This window comes from Ovis aries, chromosome 2, assembly GCF_016772045.2.
Source record: "Ovis aries strain OAR_USU_Benz2616 breed Rambouillet chromosome 2, ARS-UI_Ramb_v3.0, whole genome shotgun sequence".
Taxonomy (NCBI): Eukaryota; Metazoa; Chordata; class Mammalia; order Artiodactyla; family Bovidae; genus Ovis; species Ovis aries.
The window spans coordinates 61,438,058-61,463,246 of NC_056055.1; the positions used below are offsets into that span (position 1 = coordinate 61,438,058).

The 25,189-nt window shown below is 41.3% G+C and overlaps 1 protein-coding gene across 1 annotated transcript; it reads left to right on the top strand.

The window, feature by feature from the left end:
• Positions 1–3,368: 3,368 nt before the first annotated feature.
• LOC114113073 (cytochrome c oxidase subunit 5B, mitochondrial-like) lies at positions 3,369–3,665 on the top strand. The gene has a single exon (XM_042242690.1). It carries the CDS (start codon positions 3,369–3,371, stop codon positions 3,663–3,665), a length of 297 nt encoding a protein of 98 aa, XP_042098624.1.
• The last annotated feature ends 21,524 nt before the right edge of the window (positions 3,666–25,189 follow it).

Sequence of the window (25,189 nt, forward strand, 5' to 3'; positions counted from 1 at the left end):
TTGAATAGAAAAAAAGTATGTTAACAATACAATATGGTTTCCTATGAAGAAGAAAAGAATTTCCTCCAAATGTATTGGCCCTGAGGCATGGGAGGGAGAGCAGCAAGGCACTGCTGCTCACATGGTCCTCAAGGGTAATTTCCCAGCAAAAGCTGAGAGCACAGGTCATAATCCATGACCAGCACTGGTGAAAGACAAGATAACTGACAACAATAACATGTTCTGTTTCCCCAATGTGATCTGTCTGCCAGACAGGCCAGTGTGCAATGTTTTTATGTGCAAAATAAGAATGAAAACAGGCCAAAAAGAAAACAACATCACCGAAAATACAGGGCAAAAGGAAAAATCAACCAGCGCTAATGCAGATCCATGTAACTGAAATAAAATGCTCCACATTTTTAAGGTACCATTGGCATCACACATCTTTCATTTTCGCCTAAATAAATCCGTCTTCAGCCCCCAATACCAAATTAGTATAACATCTGGTATTCTTCTTCTCATCACCCTCTTTAAAACATGCAACAGGCCTGGGAGAGGCGTGAGGCGATTCTGACACCCTCACCTGAAGAAGAGAGAGCCTGAAGTCAGAAGAGTCCATACCCACCTCTCTTTTCACCATATTGCCTGGTGTTGGACCTACATTGTCACCTTGGCCTACTGCTGATTTAGGTCCCTAGAGAGGCCACCTTGGATCTTCATGGGAATATGATCCTGCTCCCTCAAGAGTGCTCTTGATCCAGAATATCATGAGTTACCAGAATCACAGCTCTGAGCACGCAGCTCTTCCCTGCACAGCCATCCCTACAAAGACCAAGCATTTTCACAGTGGTTCAAGGTTCAGCCTATTGTGGACACAGAGCTACTATCTCCTCTCCTTCTCAGGGGTTCACTACTTCTTTCCTCCATAAGATCAAGTAGCTTTCCTCTGGTACCAGAGGGAGCGTCTGTCCTGGAAAACAAACAATACTCCCCTACCCAGGATCCTGCCTTCCCTCACTCTCTATTCCTATCTCAGAATACCAACTCAGATGCTGAAACTGAACAAAAACAGAGGGCAATAGTAGGACTTCCTAAAGGCAGTACTCAGAGTCCTGGCTTCCTTTGCTTTTCAAAGTCAGCCTCACTTTTCCTCTGGTTCAGTGTGCTACTCCCATCTTGCAAAAGAGGAAAATGAACAGAGAAACTGATTGACTGAGCTATGTTACTGCGTTATTATAGAGTTTCAGAACTAGAAACTCTGAACCTCTAATACTTAGCTCTATATTCCAGTTTGACAAATGGAGAGATGATAATAAAGAGGAAACTTCCTTCTTCAGAATTTTTGTTTTGTTTTGTTTTATCCTCTCTTGCTTGTTGTCTGTCTCTCTCTCAACCCTCTCACACACACACATGCAACTATAATACACAATTATATAGCTATTTAAAGCAATGATTCTGTAAAGAGAAATGAGTTGCTTAGGTGTGGATTGAGGTCGAGAATGCCTTGCATTGAGAATCTGGTAAACATTGTCAATGGAACTAGACTGGTACACTGAGGGCTGTTGCATTATGGAAGAATTCTTGGTCTTCTATTAGACCTTTTTATTTAAAGGACAGATAAATAGGAAATTCAATCTGTGTGTTAGCCCATTTAAAGAAGGAGAAAAAAGTAACTGGAATCCTTTGGAGAGTTTATTAGAAAAGCATGGAATTTTTGTTATTATCACTCAAGTATTTTCTCTTTATAACAAGAGAATAGTGTGATGGTATCCAGACCTTGGTCAGAGGCATGATTTTTCTGTCTAATTCATGTTCAGGTGTACTAAGGTGTTATTTTTACGTGGGGCTTCTCTGCATATTGGTGATGGGTGGTATTTCCTAAAAATGAACTTTGGATCTTTTTCCAGTACCACTCTTAAATCCAGAGCTCAAGCAACAAGGGTACTTTATGGGGATCTTGGGCTGTGGAGGGCCCTGTCTAAACCTCTTACAGGGCAAGGAGCCCATAGGGCCAGGGTATATGCCAATCTGGAACACGCACCTCTGATTGTAAACCACACACTGGGCACCTTAGATCTGGGATTCCCATCCAAATAGCCCAGAATATATCTAGGGGGCTTATAGAGCCTCATACAAGAGAGTATTCTTCTGAGAATAGACAATGCAACCCAGGTGCACGTCCCCCAGGTCTGAGCTGTGATGGAAAGCTAGCTGTTTGTGGGCTGAGGATGGGGCAGACAGATGGAGTTTGGACATGTGGATGCAGGCATGTGACTGCCTTGAACCCTCACAGGAGATGGGGGGAAAAAGGGTAGGCCTCAGTGGGCTAGGATCTTGGGAGAGGGGTGGTCTCCATCTATGCTCTTGCCCCAGACCCTACAAATGAAATCAATAGTGTGTGTGTGTATAGGGGTGGCGGTGGGTGGGGAGACTGGTTCTATCACCTCCCAAGAAGCAAAACCTCATAACTAGATTCATGGCCTCCTTCTAACTCACCCTCCACAGTGTGACCAGCATCATCTTCAAAAACACAGACATGATCTTATCAAGTTTCTGTTTAAAAATATTTCTATAGCATCTGTTAATTATAATAGCATAAGCAAATTCTGAGTACTTAAAGTACCTCATGATCTGTCTAGGTCCTGCTCATTGTTCCCCCTCCCACCACCACCACTTGCTGTAGCTCATATATTGACCATCTTGGGTAATCTTTTGATTTTTGTTTTTGTTAAAGGTTTTTTTGTGTGTAGACCATTTTTGAAGTCTTTATTGAATTTTTTTGTTACAATATTGCTTCTGCTTTATGTTTTGGTTTTTTAGCTGTGAGGCATGTGGGATCTTTGCTCCCCAACCAGAGATCAAACTCACACTCCTTGTACTGGAAGGTGAAATCTTAACCATTGGACCACCAGCGAAGTCCCCTTTTGATTTTTAAATGCAACCTGTTCACTCAAACTTATGTACCCTTAATCATGATATGATGTCTCTTTGTCTCATTAGCATATAGAAGTTGCAAAATAAACTTTTGCTGAATTGAATTGAAAGTTACTGACAAGACAGAACATTTTCTGAGGAATTTTAGGAGTTTGTTCTCTTTGTATTTCCCACGTGCCCTTTCTACCCCTAATTCTAAGCAGGTTGCCAACCCTTTTGTATTTTATGTCTTGGGAATGTTTTTTCAGTATAAAAAGCATACATTTCTTTTTCAATCCATAGGTTACTCTCATCTATAATAAAAGCCTAAACCCTCTTGAGAGATTACACTTCAGAGGGGAAGTATGCTCCAGTGGGTGGCCATGGGAAGATGATTTTTAGGAAAACATATAAGAAAAAGTAAAGAAGTAACCAGAGACTAAGAGGGGGCAGAAAGGGTGTTTGCAGCTGGCATGATGACTTCAAGGTTATTCTGCATAGCTGGTGCGCTCGCCTCAAAGGCCCGTAGTGCTAATGGAGTCACCACAGTGTGCTCCATGGCATCTGGAGGCGGTGTTCCTACTGGTGATGAGCAGGTGATGGGTTGCAGAGGGAGATCACGCTTACTATATGCCAGGGCTCTACTCACACTATATACTTGCCCAAAGGCAACCTCAGCTACCAAGAAAGACCCTAATTTAGTCCCCTCCATCACCAACAAGCAGAAATTGGGCTACACTTGTCAAGAAGACAACAGTGCTGCCATGAATTAAAAGGTGCTGTCATTGGGTTCTGGCTGCACAAAGGCAAGACCTCGCCATGTCCTAGGTGTGGAGCCCATTACAAGCTGGTGCCCCACCAACTGGCCCACTGAGCCCCTGCATTAACTCACCCAAAATATGGGTATAAAATTTCTTCTTTCTAGTAAAGTGAGCCATTACATTGGCTCCTCCTCCCATTAAAAAAAAAAAAAAAGTGGGGACAGAGAATAGCAGGTTCCTAAATCTGGTGTCAATATCTTGGAAGAGTCCAGTCCTCAGAAGGGTTGATTTGCTGCAGGATTAAGAAGCTATAGAGGTGGATGTTGATACAATCTCCACAGAGCTGGTTGGACAATCTGTCATATGCCAGCCTGTGAAACTAAGTTCTCTGCAATATTAACCAAGTAAGCCTTCCTCTCTCCTACGTACAATAAGCTCACATTGCCCTTTAGTCAATGAGAAAATGCTAGAATAATGACACAACAGCCTTCTTCTGGTCAGAACATGGGTGTGTGGCTCAATGAGTGAGGATCTTTTCTAGCTACTCTTTTGTAACCAAGTTGATGTACTCGTTGCTCCCCAGCTTATCTAATAGAGTTTGAATCTGATTTCTTCAGGCTTTGTCCACAAAAGAAAATATTTTCTAGCCACTTATTATTTTGTCCCTCCATCCCATCACATTTTTTCCCACACAACTGATAGTGTGAGACCAATCATGGAAAATTAGCTCAGTAGTTTCCTGGGAGCTGCTTCTGCTGGCTTCATGAAAGACATTCCTCAGTAGACACAAGCAAGAGCTACCCACTCTAGGTGCCAGCAAACCCAGACAACTCAGTCTCGGAAGCTCTTAACTAGTTAGGATGAAAGGGTATTACTGTAGAGAACTGTACTGTAGGTTTCTCAGAGACATGGGGCTTGACAATCCAAAATCAGATACAAAGGATAAACACACACAGTCAAATGCAGGCATCTTCTGTCTACTTACAGGTCATTTTAAGTCTCCCAGGAACTGCTGCTTTATTCTCATTGTGCAAAGCAGCTTATAGGTGCTTCAAAATGGCCTGTCAGAAAGCAGCGCAAGCTGTTTTGGCTGCAAAACCCCTCATGTACCAAGATGTTTGCCCTGAAATCATGCTACAAACACCTGGAGTCAGCTCAGAACAAGCTGAGCTGAAAATTGAGATTCACTTTCCCTCTCAGTTTCAGTCATTCAATTGGATTGAAGTAAGTCGACCTAACTGACTAAATGAGTCTATTTCAATAGCCTACCAAATGTTGTTTGGCACACACACACACACATACACACAGATCTTCCTCCAATACACAGTAATACCCAGGGAGAAAGAAAAGTTTCCAAGAAAAGTTTAATAAAGGAGTATTTGAAAGGTTAGAAGAGTCTAGCCTGAACATGAATGCTGATTTATTGTTCATAGGTCTGCTACTCACCAAATCACCCTACAAACAATCTACACATTCAGCCTTAACTACTTAGAAGAGAGCCGATAAATAAGTAAACAAGGCTTTGGTTATGAAATCAAAAAGCACTTAGCTATTCCCACCTCCTAGGTGACTATGCATTTCCCACCTAGAGAAGAGACCTACATCAAAATTTCCTGGAGCTTCCTCATTCAACTTTAAAACTCATAAATAATGGTGAAGATATCCATGCCACCTTGGGTTGTTCTACTCCCTTTCTTCTTGGGAGGCAAAAATATTTCACCTAGACGAGCATTTATCCCTGTTGAGATGACAAGTTAAGACCAAGATCATCAGCTACTTGGTAAGCCCTCTTGTTCCTTCTCTCTGTTTGGATTCTTCCTCAGTCAGAACCTGTATCTCCTAGTAGGACATCTCTTAAGCCTTCTATCTGCAAGGGGCCTCATTTAAATGTAAATCAAAATCAAAACACTTCATCCAGACTGAAAGTCAGATGTGGTCCTATTGTGGCAAAGTTGAAACCATTCTTTTCAACTCAGTGAGGTCAGAAACTGTTAAAAGTGTACGTACTGGAGAGAAATTAACATTTTAACACCATTTCAAACTTTTGCCTCTGTTCTATTTTGGGTTCCAGCACTGTTTCAGCCAAGAGTTGCATGAAGAATCCTCTATGCTCAGCATGGAAATTCAAATGTTCTTATTTAACTTTTAAGACTGTTGGACATTCTAAGGATTTGGTGTTTCTCCGATATTTGAGAAGTTAACTCATGAGAGTCTCACTTTTGAGAGCTCTGAAAGGTTTTAATAATAGTCTTCTTTTATATATGTTTAGTAAGTGACTCTTTGGATAATTTGCTTTCTTGGATCACATCTGTCCGTTGTTTTCCCAGAACTTGTTCAAACAGTGGCAGAGGGACAAGTCTCCCCTAACTTTTACAATAGAGGAAGATTTGCCATTTAGAAGTTAAACAGCAACAAAAATAAGAATGCAACACATTGAACCTTCTATATTTCAAGTAGTGTATTGAACCACACTGATGTTTGGAAGAGAGCCAAGCCTTAGATGCTTTTCATTTACATAGGAAATAATGAGCTTGTTTATGCTGGAGGAAGTGGGACTGCAGGGAACTAAAAGGGCACGTGAGGACATGTGAGTTGGCTTTGCAGGCCCCTGCATAGTGAAGTGTGGACTGGGAGCCTGCAGAGTGGACAGGTAGCATGAGTTTGGGGACACAGTCCTCCAGACGTCTGCCCCAGCATCACTGGACAGAGCTGCCTTACAAGGTCAGCATCTGTGTCTACCACGCCATCAAGGCCCCCACCGGTCTCCTAAGTTAGACAAATCTCAGCCTGCATAATATTATTCCTAGATTCTCCATCTCTACCACTTTGTCATACTGTTCCCACTTCCTAGAGAGCCTTCCATTGCCGTTACCTTAAACAAAAGTCCACATTCTAGCCAGCCACTTCTCTCCTAAAGCAGATCACCACACCAGCTAAAACTCTGCTTCTGAATTGCCGCCCACCCCATAGCTTTGAGATCCACCACACACTGCAGGATGAATTAAGTGTGCGGACCATTTGTCTTCCCTTTCTGATCATAGGTACCATAAAGGCAAGGATTATACATTGTTTCGCCCTTTTATCCACACTCCTCCAATAGCAAGCGCAGTGCCATGCACACAGCAACTATTCAATATTGACTGAGTGAAAGGATAAATGAATACTTTAAAGAGTCTCCAGCAGCCAAAGTTGATTACAGAGACAAATAATGAATGACTGCCAGGAGGATTCAGCTACTGAAGTGATCAAATTTTTCCCCAGCTCCAGATATGCTACTACTTACATATGTTGTGATGAGTATATAAAATTTTATACAATTTGTCACTAATAGGCTGCTTCTGCTGTAGCCCTCTTTCTCCCTACAAGCATCTCTGATTAGTGAGGGGGAAAATGCCCATACTTTTAGTTTTTAAGACTAAAGAGGACAAGTAAATTATTCAAGGAGTTTGAACTTTCATGCCTTGGGACTCATCTACAAAGAATGAAACCTTTGTAGATCTGGGGTGTTGGAACCATGAGTATTCTAAAGCTTTATGTATTTTTTTATATTTAAATTTGTTTTTATAAAATAAAAATGAAATATCCTTAGCAAATGTAGAGAATATATGAGGGGAAGAGGGAGGATATCTTCTAAAGATCACTAGGCTTTCACCTGTATCTATTTTACCTTTTTCTCCAGAATTTTGCTGGCTGCAACTAATTTCCCAACTAATAACTAATGACTTTCCCAGCCTCTCTTGTGACTTGGTGTAGTCAAATGGCATAGTCTGTACGATGGGTCGTGAAAAGAAGTAACCTAAGCAAATCATAGATTATGTTCTTGAAATCAAACCATGTCTTCCACTTATCTTTCCCTTCCTAGTGGCTGAGACACAGAAAAGGGGGAGTGAGACTGATGAAGGCAATGTCCTAGGGGATGAGAGTAACAAAACAGGGAAGAACTCTGGGTCCCTGGATAACCTTGTCTAGGGCCATCCTTCCCCGTGACTCCCTGCCAACCTAGACTTTTATATATGAAAGAAAGAAACCTCTATCTAGTTTAAACCACTGCTATTATGGTTTCTATTAGAGCAGCCAAACTAATATCCTGACTAATAAAGTCTGTCAACAAAGTGCTATGTGGCATCCTTATTTTTAGAAAATTGAAGTGATTTTAAATGAGTGGTTAGGTGTGTGTGTGTGGACATGTGTGTGTGACTAATGACAACCCAGGTTTTGCAAACTGGCATTAGGAATCAACCATCAAGCATTCATTAATGCCGTAGTAAGTCTCTAAACAATCAACAATCTTCTTACCAAGCCTGATTTTTATGAATTTTACCTAACTGAAATCTCAGTCAAAGATGCAAATGAATAGGAAAGTTAAAAAAGTTAAAGGTCATCTTATTTGCTTTTTTTTTATGTCTAGAACCTAGACTAATTCTGACACATTATAGGTAGTTTACCAAATAAATAGATGGGTGAATTTACAAGTATACCTGGAGCACCTCCTGTATGCCAAATATACATTTTCTTTAAAGAGTTTAAATTCGGATCAAATGAAATAAGGCACTTCCTTGATCCATCATTTCTAAAAATAAAAGCTAATCAAAGTGTTTTATTCACAGTGACTTCTTTCTCACTCGGAAACCAAAGACAAGGTTTCTACATCATATTTGATCTATACACTATTTCAGGCAAGAAATAAGTAAACATAACATAAAATCCACTGTGAAACCAGGAGTCAAATAACGTCATTATTAAATCTTGTAGCTAAGGTTTAACTAATACCCTCTGAGCTAAAATCATCTACAATAAATGCAATGAGACAGGAGATAATGGTTGACTTATAAGTTTTGCTTAAATTGCCTGATGAGTTAAAAATTTCAGAATTAAGTATATTAAGTGGGCATAAGAAAAAGAATCATTAACATCAAAAATAATTCATACACGTTTAGAAATTAGCATATAATTTACAAAAGAAAAGGAAAATTGGAGAAGATATGAAATAACGCATGAGAAAAGTAAGTACTGCATGTTGATGCAATATTCAAAATCTGGAAGATCTAAGAAGTTTAAAAATATAGATAACATCTGTTCTCACTTGAGTGGGATTCATTTGCAAGGAAATTTGCCAAAGATGCAGGCAGCCTTAAAAATCTATATATTGTAAGTGCTTTCTGATTGCCTTGATTGGCTTGGCCTTTCTCAAGCAGATGGACAATGAATTCCAGACCACTGTGTTCATTTACCAATAACCTCTTGGCTGTCATTCATGTGTCCCTTCTTCTTGCTCTGCCTTTCCTTCTTTCCTATTCTGCTTTCAGACATAATTTTCCATTTAATAATTTCAACAATGTAAATCTGTTGTAATATTTATAAAGTTTTAAAGCACCAGTATAACAAGTCTCTCATTTGATCCTTACAATGATTTCAGAGGGTAGAAAAGGAGAGTATTATGATTCTTTGTTATCCCCAATTTATCAATGATAAAAATAGGCTCAGAGAAATTTAATAACCTGCTTGAGGTCTGACAGATCTAGAATTCAGGGTTTCCAGTGGTTCCATATATTCACCTTCTGTACACACCCTGATAAGTCAATGGAAATCCCTGAGTGTCCTTAGCTTTTAGAGAGCTAGAGAAGGGGTAGGCTCCCCATTCCAGTATTCTTGGGCTTCCCTTGTGGCTCTGCCTGCAATGTGGGAGACCTGGGTTCAATTCCTGGGTTGGGAAGATCCTCTGGAGAAGGAAAAGGTGACCCACTCCAGTATTCTGGCCTGGAGAGTTCCATAGACTGTATAGTCCATGGGGTCGCAAAGAGTCAGACATGACTGAGCGACTTTTGACTTTTACTTCATGACAATATGTAACCATGTGAATCTTTGTTCACTTATCAAAGTCTACTGAACACCTAAAATGTACCAGGCACTGTGCTAGATACTGCTGCTGCTGCAGCTGCTAAGTTGCGTCAGTTGTGTCCAACTCTGTGAAACCCCATAGGCGGCAGCCCAACAGGCTTCTCTGTCCCTGGGATTCTCCAGGGAGGAATACTGGAGTGGGTTGCCATTTCCTTCTCCAATGCATGAAAGTGAAAAGTGAAAGTGAAGTCGCTCAGTCGTGTCTGACTCTTAGCGAGCCCATGGATTGTAGCCTACCAGGCTCCTCAGTCCATGGGATTCTGCAGGCAAGAGTATTGGAGTGGGTTGCCATTGCCTTCTCCATGCTAGATACTAAGTACCCATAATTGAACAAAACAGGGGACTTCCCTGGTAATCCAGGGGCTAAGACTGCACTCCCAGTGCAATAGATCCAGGTTCAATCCCTGGTCAGGGAACTATATCCCTCATGCCGCAAGTAAAGATCCTGCATGCCACAGGCCAACAAAGATTGAAGATTCTGCATGCCACAGCTAAGACCTGGTGAAGCCAAATAAATGAATAAATATATTTTTAAAAGAGAACAAAACTGACATGGTCTCTGTCCTCTTGGATCTTACCATCTACCATCCACTGAGGAAGAAAACTGCTAAACAAATGCCCTAACAAATATAGACGCATTTATATATTCTAAGTGTAGTGAATGAAAAGGCCAGAGTACTCTAAGAGAGGGCAAAGGAGGGGACCTTATTTAGATGGGAATGTGTGTATGTGTGTGTGCATCTCAGAGAAGGCATTTGAGCTGAGACTAGCTGGGCAGTAAAGAGGATCTAGAATGAAATGGGGAGAAAGTGATTCTATGAAAAAGATCAGCATGTACACATGCTCTGAGCACCTAACACTTTGCAGGAAATAAAGAAGAAACTATAAGAAATCCAGCATAGCTGCACTTTTCCACACAAAGGCTGAGAATGTGAGCTCATGCAGGCTGTAGGCCACTTTGAAGTGAGCAGCAGCTAGAGCCAGGAAGAGACATGTTCTGATTTATGTTTTAGATTATTTTTAAATTTTAAAATCTTTAATTCTTACATGCATTCCCAAACATGAAAGCATGCTGCATCCTGCGTCAGACATAGACTGGCGGTAGAGAATTAGTTGAAGTGGGACAAGCAGAGACATGAGACAGAGGCTTTTGTACAAGCGGAGAGATGAGACAGAGGCTTTTGTGATAGTTCACATGGGAGATCATGGTGGCTTAGGCTAAGACAGCACTTGAAGATAACAGGGAGAAATGAATGGCCTTAAGACATACTAATGCTGGAAATGCAAAGACTCCATGTTGGGGGTGAGGAAAGGATGGGAATCAAGGCTGGTTCTCAGGCTCCTAGAGGTGTTATTCATGGGGTAATTTTAGCCAATTGAGTCTTTTCCTTGCTGTCACAGTTACAGTAGAGCCCTTTTGTACACAAAGATTGAGATAAGCAGATTCATGTTCCAGCCTTACTGACATATAATTTCTTATTCTAGGCAGTAGCAACCTGGTGGTATTTTTAACAGAAATTTATCATTCTCATATTGATATTGAAATTGTGTTAGAGCAATAAAGATGTGTATACATCTGAAAGTGTGAGGAGGAAAGAACTGGATTTTTAACAACTTTATGCAGACAGGCTAAGATATGATTTTTGGTAGTTACTAAGTGAGGATGTGAGAGTTGGACTATGAAGAATGCTGAGCGCCAAAGAATTGATGTTTTTGAACTGTGGTATTGGAGAAGACTCTTGAGAGTCCCTTGGACTGCAAGGACATCCAAACAGTCCATTCTGAAGGAGATCAGCCCTGGGATTTCTTTGGAAGGAATGATGCTAAAGCTGAAACTCCAGTACTTTGGCCACCTCATGCGAAGAGTTGACTCATTGGAAAAGACTCTGATGCTGGGAGGGATTGGGGGCAGGAGGAGAAGGGGACGACAGAGAAAGAGATGGCTGGATGGCATCACTGACTCGATGGACATGAGTCTGAGTGAACTCCAGGAGTTGGTGATGAACAGGAGGCCTGGCATGCTGCAAGTCATGGGGTCGCAAAGAGTCGGACATGACTGAGCAACTGAACTGAACCGAAGTGAGAAGAAAGGAATTCTCCCATTCTAAGGGAGAAGACAAGTCTAATTCCTCCAACTCACATCAGTTCAGTTCAGTTCAGTCGCTAAGTTGTATCTGACTCTTTGCGACCCCATGAATCACAGCACGCCAGGTCTCCCTGTCCATCACCATCTCCTGGAGTTCACTCAAACTCATGTCCATCAAGTCGGCGATGCCATCCAGCCATCTCATCCTCTGTCGTCCCTTTCTTCTCCTGCCCCTAGTCCCTCCCAGCATCAGGGTCTTTTCCAGTCAGTCAACTTTTCGCATGAGGTGGCCCAAGTATTGGAGTTTCAGCTTCAGCATCAGTCCCTCCAATGAACACCCAGGACTGATCTCCTTTAGGATGGACTGGTGGGATCTCCTTGCAGTCCAACTCACATAGGTCCTTTAAAAATAAATAAAAATGTTAATATTGGGAGGAAAACCAGTTAATTGGAAAGTCTTCCTGCCTAAGTGTTCACTATTATATATGCCCCATTTATTTCCATTCTCTAATAAATATTGACATGGCCCTCAGTTCTTTTATACCACAGTTTGGATGAAGAGGATTTTATGATACAAAAGATAGATACAGCTAATAATATAATAGCTAATACATGTATGCATGCGCTACATAGTCAACATATAGCTTTTACATCTATATCTCACCATAGTCCCATCAACTGAATAATTAGATCCCTTTGAAAGCCAAGAACTTCTGGCACTGTCTTTAGTGTTTTTTATGTATTAATTAATTGAATCCTTACAATAGCCTGATATTCTGAGAGTTTGGGGTAAGCACTAGAAGAATTGTTTGGTAAAGCACATCAGGAAAACAGATTTTGATTTTGGACAACAGTATGATTTTGGAGCATTCTGCAGAGGGCCTGTTTGGAGGCACTTTGCACCAATAAAAAAGACCCTGTTCCAACAAAGGGTGCTACCTCCTGTTACTCTGTTTTCACACGGGGCGAGCAAGACATTCATCTCACACAAGCAGGTAGTCTGAGCTTAGATGCCAGCCACTTACATCAGTTGCTGGGAAGGCCAGCTGCCCATGCACACTGCAGTCTCCCATCTTCAACGCCCACCAGGAAGAGGAAGGCCACAATCTCATGAGATTCTCAGACTGGAGAAAGCTCCGCTCTCCCGGCTGAGGTGAAGGCAGTGGCTCCAGTTTGAGCCAGCTTGCACCAGACAATCTGGGACAACCACTCAAGGCCATTTTTGGACAAACCTACATATCATTCCATGTATCCCTATTCTTGAGACACAGTTATTATCCCCACTAACAGATGAAGAAACTGAGGCACAGAAAGATGAGGCAGTTTGCCCAAGTGGATTCAGAAGCTCTGTGCAGCCTCACCACTTTAGCATCTACCTTCCTGTCTTGCTGGGAAAGTACAGCAGGGAAGCTGCCCCCTGCCCCCATGGTAAATGCTGAGACTGGGCCTTGTGAGTACTGGTGACCAGACACTCCCCACCCCAGACATACAATCCAAGGACCAAGGCAAGAAGACTTGATCTGAAGTCAAAGTCTCCAGGCCTTCACCAAAGTGAAGATGAACTGGAAAGGAATTGAAAATGAGGCAAACAAGTTTGATGTCCCAAAGTTTATCTGCAGATTTGTGAGTCTACACATCCTTCAAATCTAACCCTCACCACCACACCCAAAATTTTTGCAGCTGTCCTTGTAGTTATAAACAGATTAGCTGTTGCATTCATGACCTGGGGTCAGGTTCAAAGAAATAAGGTATCCTGAGCTTTATGAGCTTATGACTTGATAAGGAAAAAAATCTTAGAACAGGAATAGTCACACTTTGAGAGCTCTACAAAACACCATTTTCTACCCCAAGTAAAACCTCAATGAAAGTACTGAACTTATACAAAGTTTGCTAAGAAGTGGCAGGGCTTCCCTGGTGGCTTAGAGGGTAAAGCGTCCACCTGCAATGCAGGAGACCAGGGTTCAATCCCTGAGTCGGGAAGATCCCCTGGAGAAGGAAATGGCACCCAACTCCAGTACTCTTGCCTGGAAAATCCCATGGACGGAGAAGCCTACAGTCCATGGGGTCGCAAAGAGTCAGACACGACTGAGCGACTTCACTTCACTTCAAGAAGTGGCAGGGCAGTATGCTTCAAATTTCTAAGACATCAAGAGCCTTGAATTCCAGTTCTAGATAATAGTGCTCTTGGTCATGTGACTTCAGCTCTCCAGGCCTGTTTCTTATGGTAAAATGAGGATGTTGGACTAGCTGATCAACTCTAATGTTCTAGGCTGGGGGGTTGGGGCAGGAGGAAAAGCATCTTACTTTTTTAATAAGTATGTGTGATCCAACAGACCTGGAATGACGTCAAGCTACACGTGTCAACTGTCAACCTGCAGAGAGGTCCTTTAGACATTTTGGTCCCAACCTGAGAGTTACCCGTGGTGCACACCTTCAGTGGATTCACTCACAGATACAGGCATCAGAGGAAGACTCAGTACTGGTGAGGAATCAGAGTTTATTTTCTACAGACAAAGCTTCCAGGAAAAGTTGTCTCAATCAAAAATGAAAATAGCTGATCAAAATTAAGTATTGCCAAGTTACAGCCCAAGGGAGACAAAGAGGAATATCCTCACTCACAAATTTTAATCAGAGGCCAGAATAATAAATGAATAGTTAGCACTTTCCTACTCAACTTGGTGACTGTGCTCTCTTAGTGCCAAAGTGATCAGATTCTTCTTTAATTGATGCTTTTTCTTTCCAGTTCTCTCTCTGAATCTAAGTGTGCCCACAATTCACATGGTACCAACAGGGGCTCAAAAGGTTTTAGCAGAGAAAGGCCTCTCAGAGAGGCTACTTAATTTAGAAAGCTATTCCCAGAATAAATCATTCCCTGATCAGACCATAGGTGTCTGGATAACCAGATAGACGGATTCTCTTACTTCTTAAACTTTTTTTTAAGAGAGCCAAATGCCATTAGAAGCCTTTCAAAGTTAATAAGACTATCTGAAAAAGGGTTCAGAAGAATCTACTCAGAAATTCATTAACTGTCAATCCTTTTATATATATAATAGATCAAAATTGATAGCAATAGTTAAATTTTAATTAGGAAAATTCCTAATGATAGCTTTCATAGTCTCTTTTAAATGCCATATATGTATGCATTCATTCATTTATTCAGCACATATTTTAGGTGCTAAATACATGCTGTGTTCCATACTAAACATAAAATAACTTTATGAAAATATACCTATGACCTACCTAATTTATTCATAGGACAAAATGTGGTTGCTAAGATGTTTATATAGCTTGCTATTCGCAAAACATCTCATGCCATTAGGGTATTCTCCATCTGCTTTGCAAACACTAAGATCTGGAAAATAATATCCAAGTTTGATCTCAATCTCATGGACTGAGCAAACATATTCCCAGTCCAGAAAAATAGATTCTGGCTTCCGATAGCCTGTGTGACTTGGAAGATTTTGAGTTGATTAGCAGAAACGGTGCTATTTTGAGGCTGAAACCATTTCTGTTTCAAATAGCATAAAGTTGTACCCCAGGAATGGCAAAAATGCCAAAAGTAATTTCCAGCATTCCAGAAGATTAAGAAATTGAAATCCAAATATTTGGGGTGAAAACAAGTGTATAATAAATGCTTATCCAAAGTTTTATATAAGAATATTGTTATCTGCGTGTGCCAACGTCTCAGTTTCACACCCATTCTTTCTATTCCCATATAATCAAATGGCACATGCTATTCCCAAAGCAAAATACACGAGTATTTGCTTTCTTTTGAGCCTCTTTCTTATAGATACACATTCTTTCGTCCATCTTTCCAGATGCTCTGAACCCCATAATGGGCAACAATCCCAGTGGTCATTTGCTTTCTACTGTGGCATACATGGGAGAATAGGCAGTCCTGAGGGGTCAAAGGATCACTCAAAATCATCCAATAGGCTGGATCTGTAACTTTATATCCCTGACTCTCCACCCAGAATGGTTTCAAGGCATCATCCAACTGCATTCAACATGTAGCTATTGCAGCTGCTGAAGTTGCTTCAGTCGTGTCTGACTCTGTGCGACCCCCATAGACAGCAGTCCACCGGGTTCCCCCTTCCCTGGGATTCTTCAGGCAAGGACACTGGAGTGGGTTGCCATTTCCTTCTCCAATGCATGAAAGTGAAAAGTGAAAGTGAAGCTGCTCAGTTGTGTCTGACTCCTAGCGACCCCATGGACTGCAGCCCACTAGGCTCCTCCGTCCATGGGATTTTCCAGGCAAGAGTACTGGAGTGGGGTGCCATTGCCTTCTCCAGCTATTGCAGCTAGAGACTTGAAAGAAAGTCGGCTCAGTCTGTTCCCTCAAGAAGTAGAAGAGATTATCGTAGAAGAAAGTGTGTTCATGTAACTCTCCTTTCAAGGCTTCCCTTTGGTTCTTAACCCAAAAAAGTGGTGATGCTTTGAGTCATGCTCTACAGTTCTTCTTATAGTGTGTCTTCCAAATCAGTCTCTCTCTAGCATTAATAAGGAAAACAACAAGAAATACCACATCCCAGAGTCACTAATCGTGGACTTGCCTGAGCCCTGCCTCTTCCTTCAGGAATTCTTAACTGTCTTTTACACTAAGTTGTAAAAAATGTATCTTTAATCACCACCATCCCCTTTAGGATTTCAAAAGAATAGTCTAGCAGTTCATCTTAGAGATGCAAGCAGTTCCCTGACTGGCTCATTTATCTCAAGTCACATGTAGAAAGTTCCTTGGCAGCTACTCAGAAGAACAAAGGTAAAACCTCCAATTAGGAATGACTTATGTGTAGTCGCCCTGCCTTGTTAACCTCCTTTGCCCTGCTTTAAGAGGTGACAGCCTATGTACTCAAAATTCATTTATCCCTGTTAAGAGTAATTATCTCAATTTTTGATGATGCCTTCAGCCATTGGAGAGTGATGATATGCCTGTCGGATGTTTCTCTCTACTCAGGAAGAAAATACAAGGGACTATATGACACACATTGGGTCTCAGTTCATAAACACATCAGATTAGTAAGTCTATTTAAAGCACAAGATTCAAATTTAAACTTCCAGATACGCTATGCCTTTTATGTCTTAATTTTGTTCTTTAAATTACAGTAGGAAAACAGAGCAATAAACTATGAAGGCAACTTTTGTGATGTCAAGGTTACCACTTTTATGCAGTTCAGTTCAGTCGCTCAGTCATGTCCGACTCTTTGCGACCCCATGAATCACAGCATGCCAGGCCTCCCTATCCATCACCAACTCCCGGAGTTCACTCAAACTCATGTCCATCAAGTCAGTGATGCCATCCAGCCATCTCATCCTCTGTCGTCCTCTTCTCCTCCTGCCCTCAATCACTCCCAGCATCAGGGTCTTTTCCAATGAGTCAACTCTTCGCATGAGGTGGCCAAAGTATTAAAGTTTCAGCCTTAGCATCAGTCCTTCCAATGAATACCCAGGGCTGATCTCCTTCCGAATGGATTGGTTGGATCTCCTTGCAGTCCAAGGAACTCTCAAGAGTCTTCTCCAGCATCACAGTTCAAAAGCATCAATTTTTCGGTGCTCAGCTTTCTTCACAGTCCAACTCTCACATCCATACATGACCACTGGAAAAACCATACCTGTGACTAGATGGACCGTTGTTGGCAAAGTAATGTCTCTGCTTTTCAATATGCTATCTAGGTTGATCATAAATTTTCTTCCAAGGAGTAAGCATCTTTTAATTTCCTGGCTGCGATCACCATCTGCAGTGATTTTGGAGCCCCCCAAAATAAAAATCTGACACTGTTTCCCCATCTATTTCCCATGAAGTGATGGGACCAGATGCCATGATCTTCATTTTCTGAATGTTGAGCTTTAAGCCAAATTTTTCACTCTCCTCTTTCACTTTCATCAAGAGGCTTTTTAGCTCCTTTTCACTTTCTGCCACAAGGGTGGTGTCATCTGCATATCTGAGGTTATTGATATTTCTCCTGGCAATCTTGATTCCAGCTTGTGCTTCTTCCAGCTCACCATTTCTCATGATGTACTCTGCACATAAGTTAAATAAGCAGGGTGACAATACACAGCCTTGATGTACTCCTTTTCCTATTTGGAACCAGTTTGTTGTTCCATGTCCAGTTCTAACTGTTGCTTCCTGAACTGCATATAGGTTTCTCAAGAGGCAGGTCAGGTGGTCTGGTATTCCCATCTCTTGAAGAATTTTCCACAGTTTCTTGTGATCCACACAGTCAAAGGCTTTGGCATAGTCAATAAAGCCAGAAATAGATGTTTTTCTGAAACTCTCTTGCTTTTTCCATGATCCAGCAGTTTCTGGCAATTTGATCTCTTGTTCCTCTGCCTTTTCTAAAACCACTTTTATTAGAAGAGACAATTACACTACACTGGGTGAATGTGTTGTTGTTTTTCAGTTGCTAAATTATGTCCGACTCTTTGTGACCCCATGAACTGCAGCAAGCCAGGCTTCCCTGTCCTTCACTATCTCTCAGAGTTTGCTCAAACTCATATCCATTGAGTCAGTGATGTCATCTTATCTTCTGTCACCCCATTTTCCTCTTGCCCTCAGTCTCCCCCAGCACCTTTCCAATGAGTTGGCTCTTTGCTTCAGGTGACCAAAGTATTACAGCTTCAGCATCGGTCCTTCTAATGAATATTCAGGACTCATTTCATTTAGGAATGACTGGTGTGATCTCCTTGCTGTCCAAGGGGCTCGCAAGAGTCTTCTCCGGCACCACCAGTTTGGAAGCAACAGTTTTTTGGTGCTCAGTCTTCTTTATGGGCCAGCTCTCACATCCATATATAACTACTGGAAAAACCATAGCTTTGACTATAGCAGGTGAAGGTGTAACCTCTGAGATAAGGTTCCATCCCAACTCTCTCTTTATTTGCCCTTATGTCTATCTCTGTGTTGGTCTCTATCTCTCCTGCATTTTCTAGTTGCACTTTTCCAAGAATTGCCACTGTCCTTACTCACTCCTGAATGAACATTCTGCCATTGACTTTGCGGCACACTTCATTCAAACTGCTCTCTCCAGGATCAGTAATATCATCCTTGTGGCTAAATCCCATAGGCATATTTCAATCCTTCTCTTAGATAACACAGGCATTACACATGAATTACCCTAATTCTTAATCTTTCTTAATTCTTGTCCACCCTTTCAGAGTGGAATCCTGAATAATCCAACCTCTGTTCTCTATCACAGGTAATACATCTATCACCTCTTGAGAGAAAGATGCAGCAGGAGGAGGCATTAGCTTCTAAAGATATAGCAACAAGTATGGGCAAAGGGGCCTGGCCCATTAGTACCAGGTGAAATAATTCAGGGTTCTAGAGAACTTAAATATGTGGGTATCCTCAGATTCAAATAGTCATTCTGAAAGAAAAACATACTAAAAGAAATTTTGATTTTAGAAGGTGGGAAGGATGTGAAACTAAAATTTATTTTAGAAAAATATTTCCCAAGTGCTTGGGGGTGTTTTATTTGCTTGTTTTTAATCTTGTTATAGTTTCTAAGGTATACAGACTTAAGCTAAATGACATATTTTTGCATTCCCAAGCTGTTCACAGCTCACTTCTGAGTATGATGAATAAGTCCAAGAAAATCATGAAAGGAGTTTCAAAAATAATGATAAAACTATGTGAGATTTTAAAATCTCAAGAAAAAAATATAATAAAAAGTGAAATGGGCTCATTGGTCTCTATTCCTTGTATCTGATATAATTATAACATTTGGGAAAAGTTTTGTAAATTATGCTCATGGCATGCTCAGCATCTCATATGTAAATCAAACTGACACAAGTTCTCTTGTGGTGAAGGGGAAATGGTCTTTTGAAAAGTATAAGTTCTATTATTACAGTCATTCAATTGCTTGTGCCTTCCAGAAATTTTTTGTGCCATAAACTGCCAGTGACAAAGGAGGGAAAAATTGGTAAAGCCTACACCTGCCTCTAGGAAGTCTCAGTCTAATGGGAGAAAGAGGTGTTTAAATACATCTCCACAATCACTGCATTAGGAGTATGCCCTAGACCAGTGAGTGTAGGAGAAAGGTATAATCATTTTACTACCAATTAAATTTAACAAGATATCAGCTCCATTTTTTAATGTAAAGAGGTTCAGCAATTTTTTGTTTTAGTATAATGCTTGCTTTTGAGTTTTCATATTTAAATAGTTCCTTCATTTCTAAATTACTTATAATTTTTATTAGAAATGACTATTTAATTTTATGATGCCTCTCAGGCATTTATTGATACAATCACTGACTTTCTTAATTTAATTTGCTGATGTAATAAACTGCATTGATAGATTTCCCAAAACTGAACCACCGTTATGGTCTTAGAATAAACCCTACTTCAGTTCAGTTCAGTGGCTCAGTCATGTCCAACTCTTTGCGACCCCATGGACCTCAGTATGCCAGGCCTCCCTGCCAATCACCAGCTCCCCAAGTCCACCCAAACCCATGTCCATTGAGTCGGTGATGCCATCCAACCATCTCTTCCTCTGTCGTCCCCTTCTCCTTCTGCCCTCAATCTTTCCCAGCATCAGGGTCTTTCCAAATGAGTCAGCTCTTCACATCAGGTGGCCAAAGTATCAGAGTTTCAGTTTTGACATCAGTCCTACCAATGAACACCCAGGACTGATCTCCTTTAGGATGGACTGGTTGGATCTTCTTGCAGTCCAAGGGACTCAAGATTCCTCTTCAACACCACAGTTTAAAAGCATCAATTCTTTGGTGCTCATCATTCTTTATAGTCCAACTCTTACATCCATACATGACCACTGGAAAAACCATAGCCTTGACTAGACAGACCTTTGTTGGTAAAGTAATGTCTCTGCTTTTTAATGCATACTAAGTCTATATTATACTGTCCTTACAATATGCAGCTGGAATCAATTGGTATATATAATACAGAATTTTTATATCTGTAATCATATGTTTTTCCTTTTTTATAATATATTGATCAACTTTTAGTATTCAAGTTATGTTAGCATTATAAAAAGAATCAGGAGATCCTTTGCTCCTTTTCTGTGGTCTGGAATAATTCAAATAACACTGAATTTTTAAATTTTAAAACAGATAAAAATTTGAAAAAACCTATACTGGTTCTTTCTTTCACAACACATCTCTCAATCGGGAATAAAACAGAATTCAGGAGACTATAGATTGTATGGGCTTCCCTGGTGGCTCAGTGGTAAGAACCTGCCTGCAAATGCAGGAGACACAGGTTTGATTCCTGGGTCAGGAAGATCCCCTGGAGTAGGGCATGGCAACCCATTCTAGTATTCTTGCCTGGGAAATCTCAAGGACAGAAGAGCCTGGTGGGATTGCAAGAGTTGGACAACAATAGAATAGAATGTGTACATTATTTCAGGAATTGTTTAGTCATTCTATAGATGCATTTCCTGAAATAGACTATGTGATGGAGACCAGAGTCCAGGGGATTTATTGGGATATGTTCTTGGGAGCATTGACCTGTTAAAGAGTGAAGGAAGCAGAGCTGAGCATGGGGAAGGAAGCTGAGAGGACCAGCAGCACAAGAGCTAGGATGGCACTCCGGGTTTGTCCTTTGTATTATTTAGTGCTCTCCAGAGAGCTAGCACAAATAGAAGATACATATATCACCTTCCTCCAATAGGAAGCAAAGATTAGATAGACAGATAGGGATGATTTATTATAAGGAAGAATTGGCTCATGTAATTATGAAAGCAAAGAAGTCTGCAAACTGGAAGCCTAGGAAAGCTGGAGATGTAGTTCTGAACCAAGGTCTGAGAACCAGGAGAACTGATGGTGTAAATCCCCATCCAAGGGCAGTAGAAGACTAATATTCTAGATCAGAAGTTGGGAAGAGAGACTTCTCCCTTCCTAAAACTTTTTGTTTTAGTCTGACTCTCAGCAGTCTAGATGATGCCCTCCCACATTGTGCAGAGCAATCTGCTTTCCTCAGTCCACCAATTCAAATGCTAAGTAAGCTCTTCTAGAAACATCCTCGCAGACAGATCTATAATATTTAACCAGATATCTGACCTCTCCGTGGACCAGTCAAGTTAACACACAAAATTATATCATTCCCTAATGAAGTATGGAGTGAGTTGGAGGTGGGGGGAGTCTTTGTATCTTGGTTTGTATTCTTGCAAACCAAGTTGTTGGATGGGCACTGCGTCTGGGCAGGGAACCTTATCTTGGGTGAGTCAACTCCTGCAGGCCAAGGACAAGTCTGTGGGAGAGACTCAGCCGTGAGCTATCCTCAGCCAACACTTTTAACGACCTAGAGGATGAGCATATATTGGTCAGTATGGGCGGGTCTGAGTGGTGCACCACTACATTGACTGCACATGTTGCCGTTGGGCTAAAACCTCCACTTCATCCCCTTCGAACAAATATTAGAATAGATCAATAATTTCCAGGTTTTGTAAAATTTCCTTATGCCTTTCTGGAAGCTATTACCTCACAACCTTATCTAGAAACTTGGAAGTTCAGTGGACTTTAACATGGTAATTTTCAAATAGGACCACTATAAGTACATGAACAATTTTGCCATTTGGCAAATACAATAATTTTTGCCTTCAAGAATGAGAGGTTTTGAGCCTCTCAGATGAGAGTTTCTCTCCTCACAACTTCATCTCATCTCTTAAGTGTACAGCAGTCATTGTGAAATACCTGCAGTTTGTTACACTACTGCTTTAACATTTCCTTTCCTCGTTGACCAAATACTGTTCTGGAGGCTTACAGAATTCCACATAATATTTTGCCACATATTATGTACATTTTTGAGGTAAACTTTATGAAAATCATGGTAAATATAGCGTTTTGCTTTGATATCTACCTTATTTACTCAGGAAAATCACATTTCTTACCCTGCTATGAGAACATCATTTGTTACCAGGGGGTTCAATGTTCTCTAAGATTTGCTCTCTATCTATAGTTTTATAACTCCCTGTCCTAACTCATGCCTTCCCATTTCACCCAGCCTCAATCAAGCTAGGTGCAATGTGCTCATGCACACTGTAATATATTTCACAAGTGCTGTCTTGACATAGTTTTGAAGTCATGTCTAAAAATTCTCAATTCCCCTTCATGGGTGGTCTAAGAACCACACCAGATACATTGCTTCCCTGGCTCCCACTCTCCAGGGCCACTAGGCATACAGGCCGACCGCCCCCCTCCATGAAGCCTCCCCACTCCATTATGAGGCTTCTGCATCCCCAGGCCAGGTACTGAACAATTAGGGACAGCCTCTGTGCTCTGTGCGTGCATGCTAAGTTGCTTCAGTCATGTCCAACTCTCTGTGACCCCATGGACTATAGCCCACCAGACTCCTCTGTCCATGGGATTCTCCAGGCAAGAGTACTGGAGTGGCTTGCCATTCCCTTCTCAAGAGCCGTGTAATTATTCAAATTAATCAATCCTCCAGGAAACCTGCAAAACCTAGTTACCATACTCACTCTGCTTGCCATGTGCATGCGTGTTAAGTTGCTTTAGCCATGTCCAACTCTTTGCAACCCTATGGACTGTAGCCCTCCAGGCTTCTCTGTCCATGGGGATTCTCCAGGCAAGAATACTGAAGTGGGTTACTGTGCCCTCCTCCAGGGGATCTTTCCAACCCAAGGACTGATCCCACATCCCTTACATTTCCTGCATTGGCAGACAGGTTCTTTACCACTAAAAAGAAGAAAGTTGCTCAGTTGTGTCCGACTCTGCGACCCCATGGACTGTAGCCTATCAGGCTCCTCCGTCCATGGAATTTTCCAGGCAAGAGTGCTGGAGTGGATTGCCATTCCTTCTCCAGGGAATCTTCCCAACCCAGGAAACAAACCCAGGTCTCCTGCATTGCAGGCAGACGCTTCACCATCTGAGCCACCACTGGCACCACCCAGAAAGACCCTGCTTGCCATACACAAACCCCAGCCAGGGCTTAGCATGTGTTACCCTATCCCAAGGGGCAAGACTTTGTGCGGCCCTAGAGGCAGCATTCTCTCCTTGGAGCTGTCAATAACAAAGAGCTCTGCCTTTCATCTACTCCAATGTCAGGGTTCTATGTCCAGCCACCAGAAGAGTTTTCAAATTTGATAACACACATGTGCTTATTTGTGCATTTGCTTCTCTGCCTCCAGACAATTACTTGTTCTGCTTTCCCCTTGTGCAACATCCTCCTGCCTGCCTCATCCTCAGTTGTGAATAGCCTGTCATTTTTATTCAGAGAGAGATCCAAAATTCTCTACTTGCAGGGACCCTTTTCCATGTCTATGTTCCTCATCTGTTCTCTTGTCTTTCTTTGGACCACTCTTAAGGCACACATCCCTCTGTTTTATACTATAGTGCTTCACAGGCAGATCTGTTGTCTTTACCATTTACTATAATATTTGAAAACACTACTGTATTTGGGTTTCACTGACTGTCCCAGAGGTCTCTTACAAGGTAACCCTCTTGACAATATTCATTGAGTTCAATTAATTTGAGCACTGCTACTGAACTTCAATCCTGCCTGAGAGACAAGTCACATTCCTGCCATTCTGATGCTCCTTTCTTCTGTCTGACTGGTGCAAAGTGGAAGGTTCTAGGAATGCAAATGAAGAGGATGAAGGAAAAGTAAATGCTGAGACAAAGATCTATAGTGCGTGCCCCACTGGAAAGGGGTGAACAGAAGCAAGGCAACAAAGAACATGTGATTGACCGAAATACTTCATGAGAGTTTAGTGTAAGGATACATAGAAACTGAACAAGTATCTCTGCAATGCAACAACCAGATTTCAGAACCTTAAACTGACTGTTTCAGGATTAAATCACATTTCATTTGATTTGCATGAACACGGAGGACCACACTGGACCAAAATTTTTTCTGTTGCAGTTAATTTGCCTCTCTGAATTATTCACATGGTAATTAAGTTCACTTGGTCTCTAATTGCATGAGATATTGTTTTAAAGACAGAAAAAACCTCTTTTTTCTTTATAATTCATGAGTTGTGGGATTTTTTTCCCCTGGAAGATTCTTTGAAGTCTTATTCTAAAATAGTTTCTTGAGTTAAAAAGAAAAAGAAAACATCTAATAAAATGTTGTCTCTTGAATAACAATTAATTTAAGATACAGGATGCTTAACAGATATCTGTAAGGAAAAGATGGTTTTATTTTGTTTTTAATGCAAAGCACTGCTCACACTGGCAGATCTGCATAACTATCATATGGCTATTGAATGAATTTGATAAAAATGTATGCATATTCAAAGGAATAAAAAGCCACACTGAACGTGGACAGCTCTCAGCTTGGCTATCGTTTCTGTTCTTGGTGTGTCTGTCTGCTTGTTCTTCTCTCACTCACTCTTATTCCTCTTTCTCTCTCTCTCTGCCTCTATCTCTGAAGGCCTCTCTCTCATTCCTTACTTTGTTCCTATAACCTACTTTTCTCCCCATCTTGTAGTCTAATTCTGGAAGCTGAGTAGCTCATGACCTTCTCGTCTACTGAGCCTTATCATTTTTCAAGGTCATCTCCTGGGTTTGGGCTGCCTTAGGTCTGAAGCACACTCCAGATCTAGACTTTCCTTGCACAAAGAACAATACAGTCCTGCTCCCTC

What these genes read in the sequence shown, in the direction of transcription:
- LOC114113073 (XM_042242690.1), top strand. Translation starts at nt 3,369, where the DNA reads ATGACTTCAAGGTTATTCTGCATAGCTGGTGCGCTCGCCTCAAAGGCC.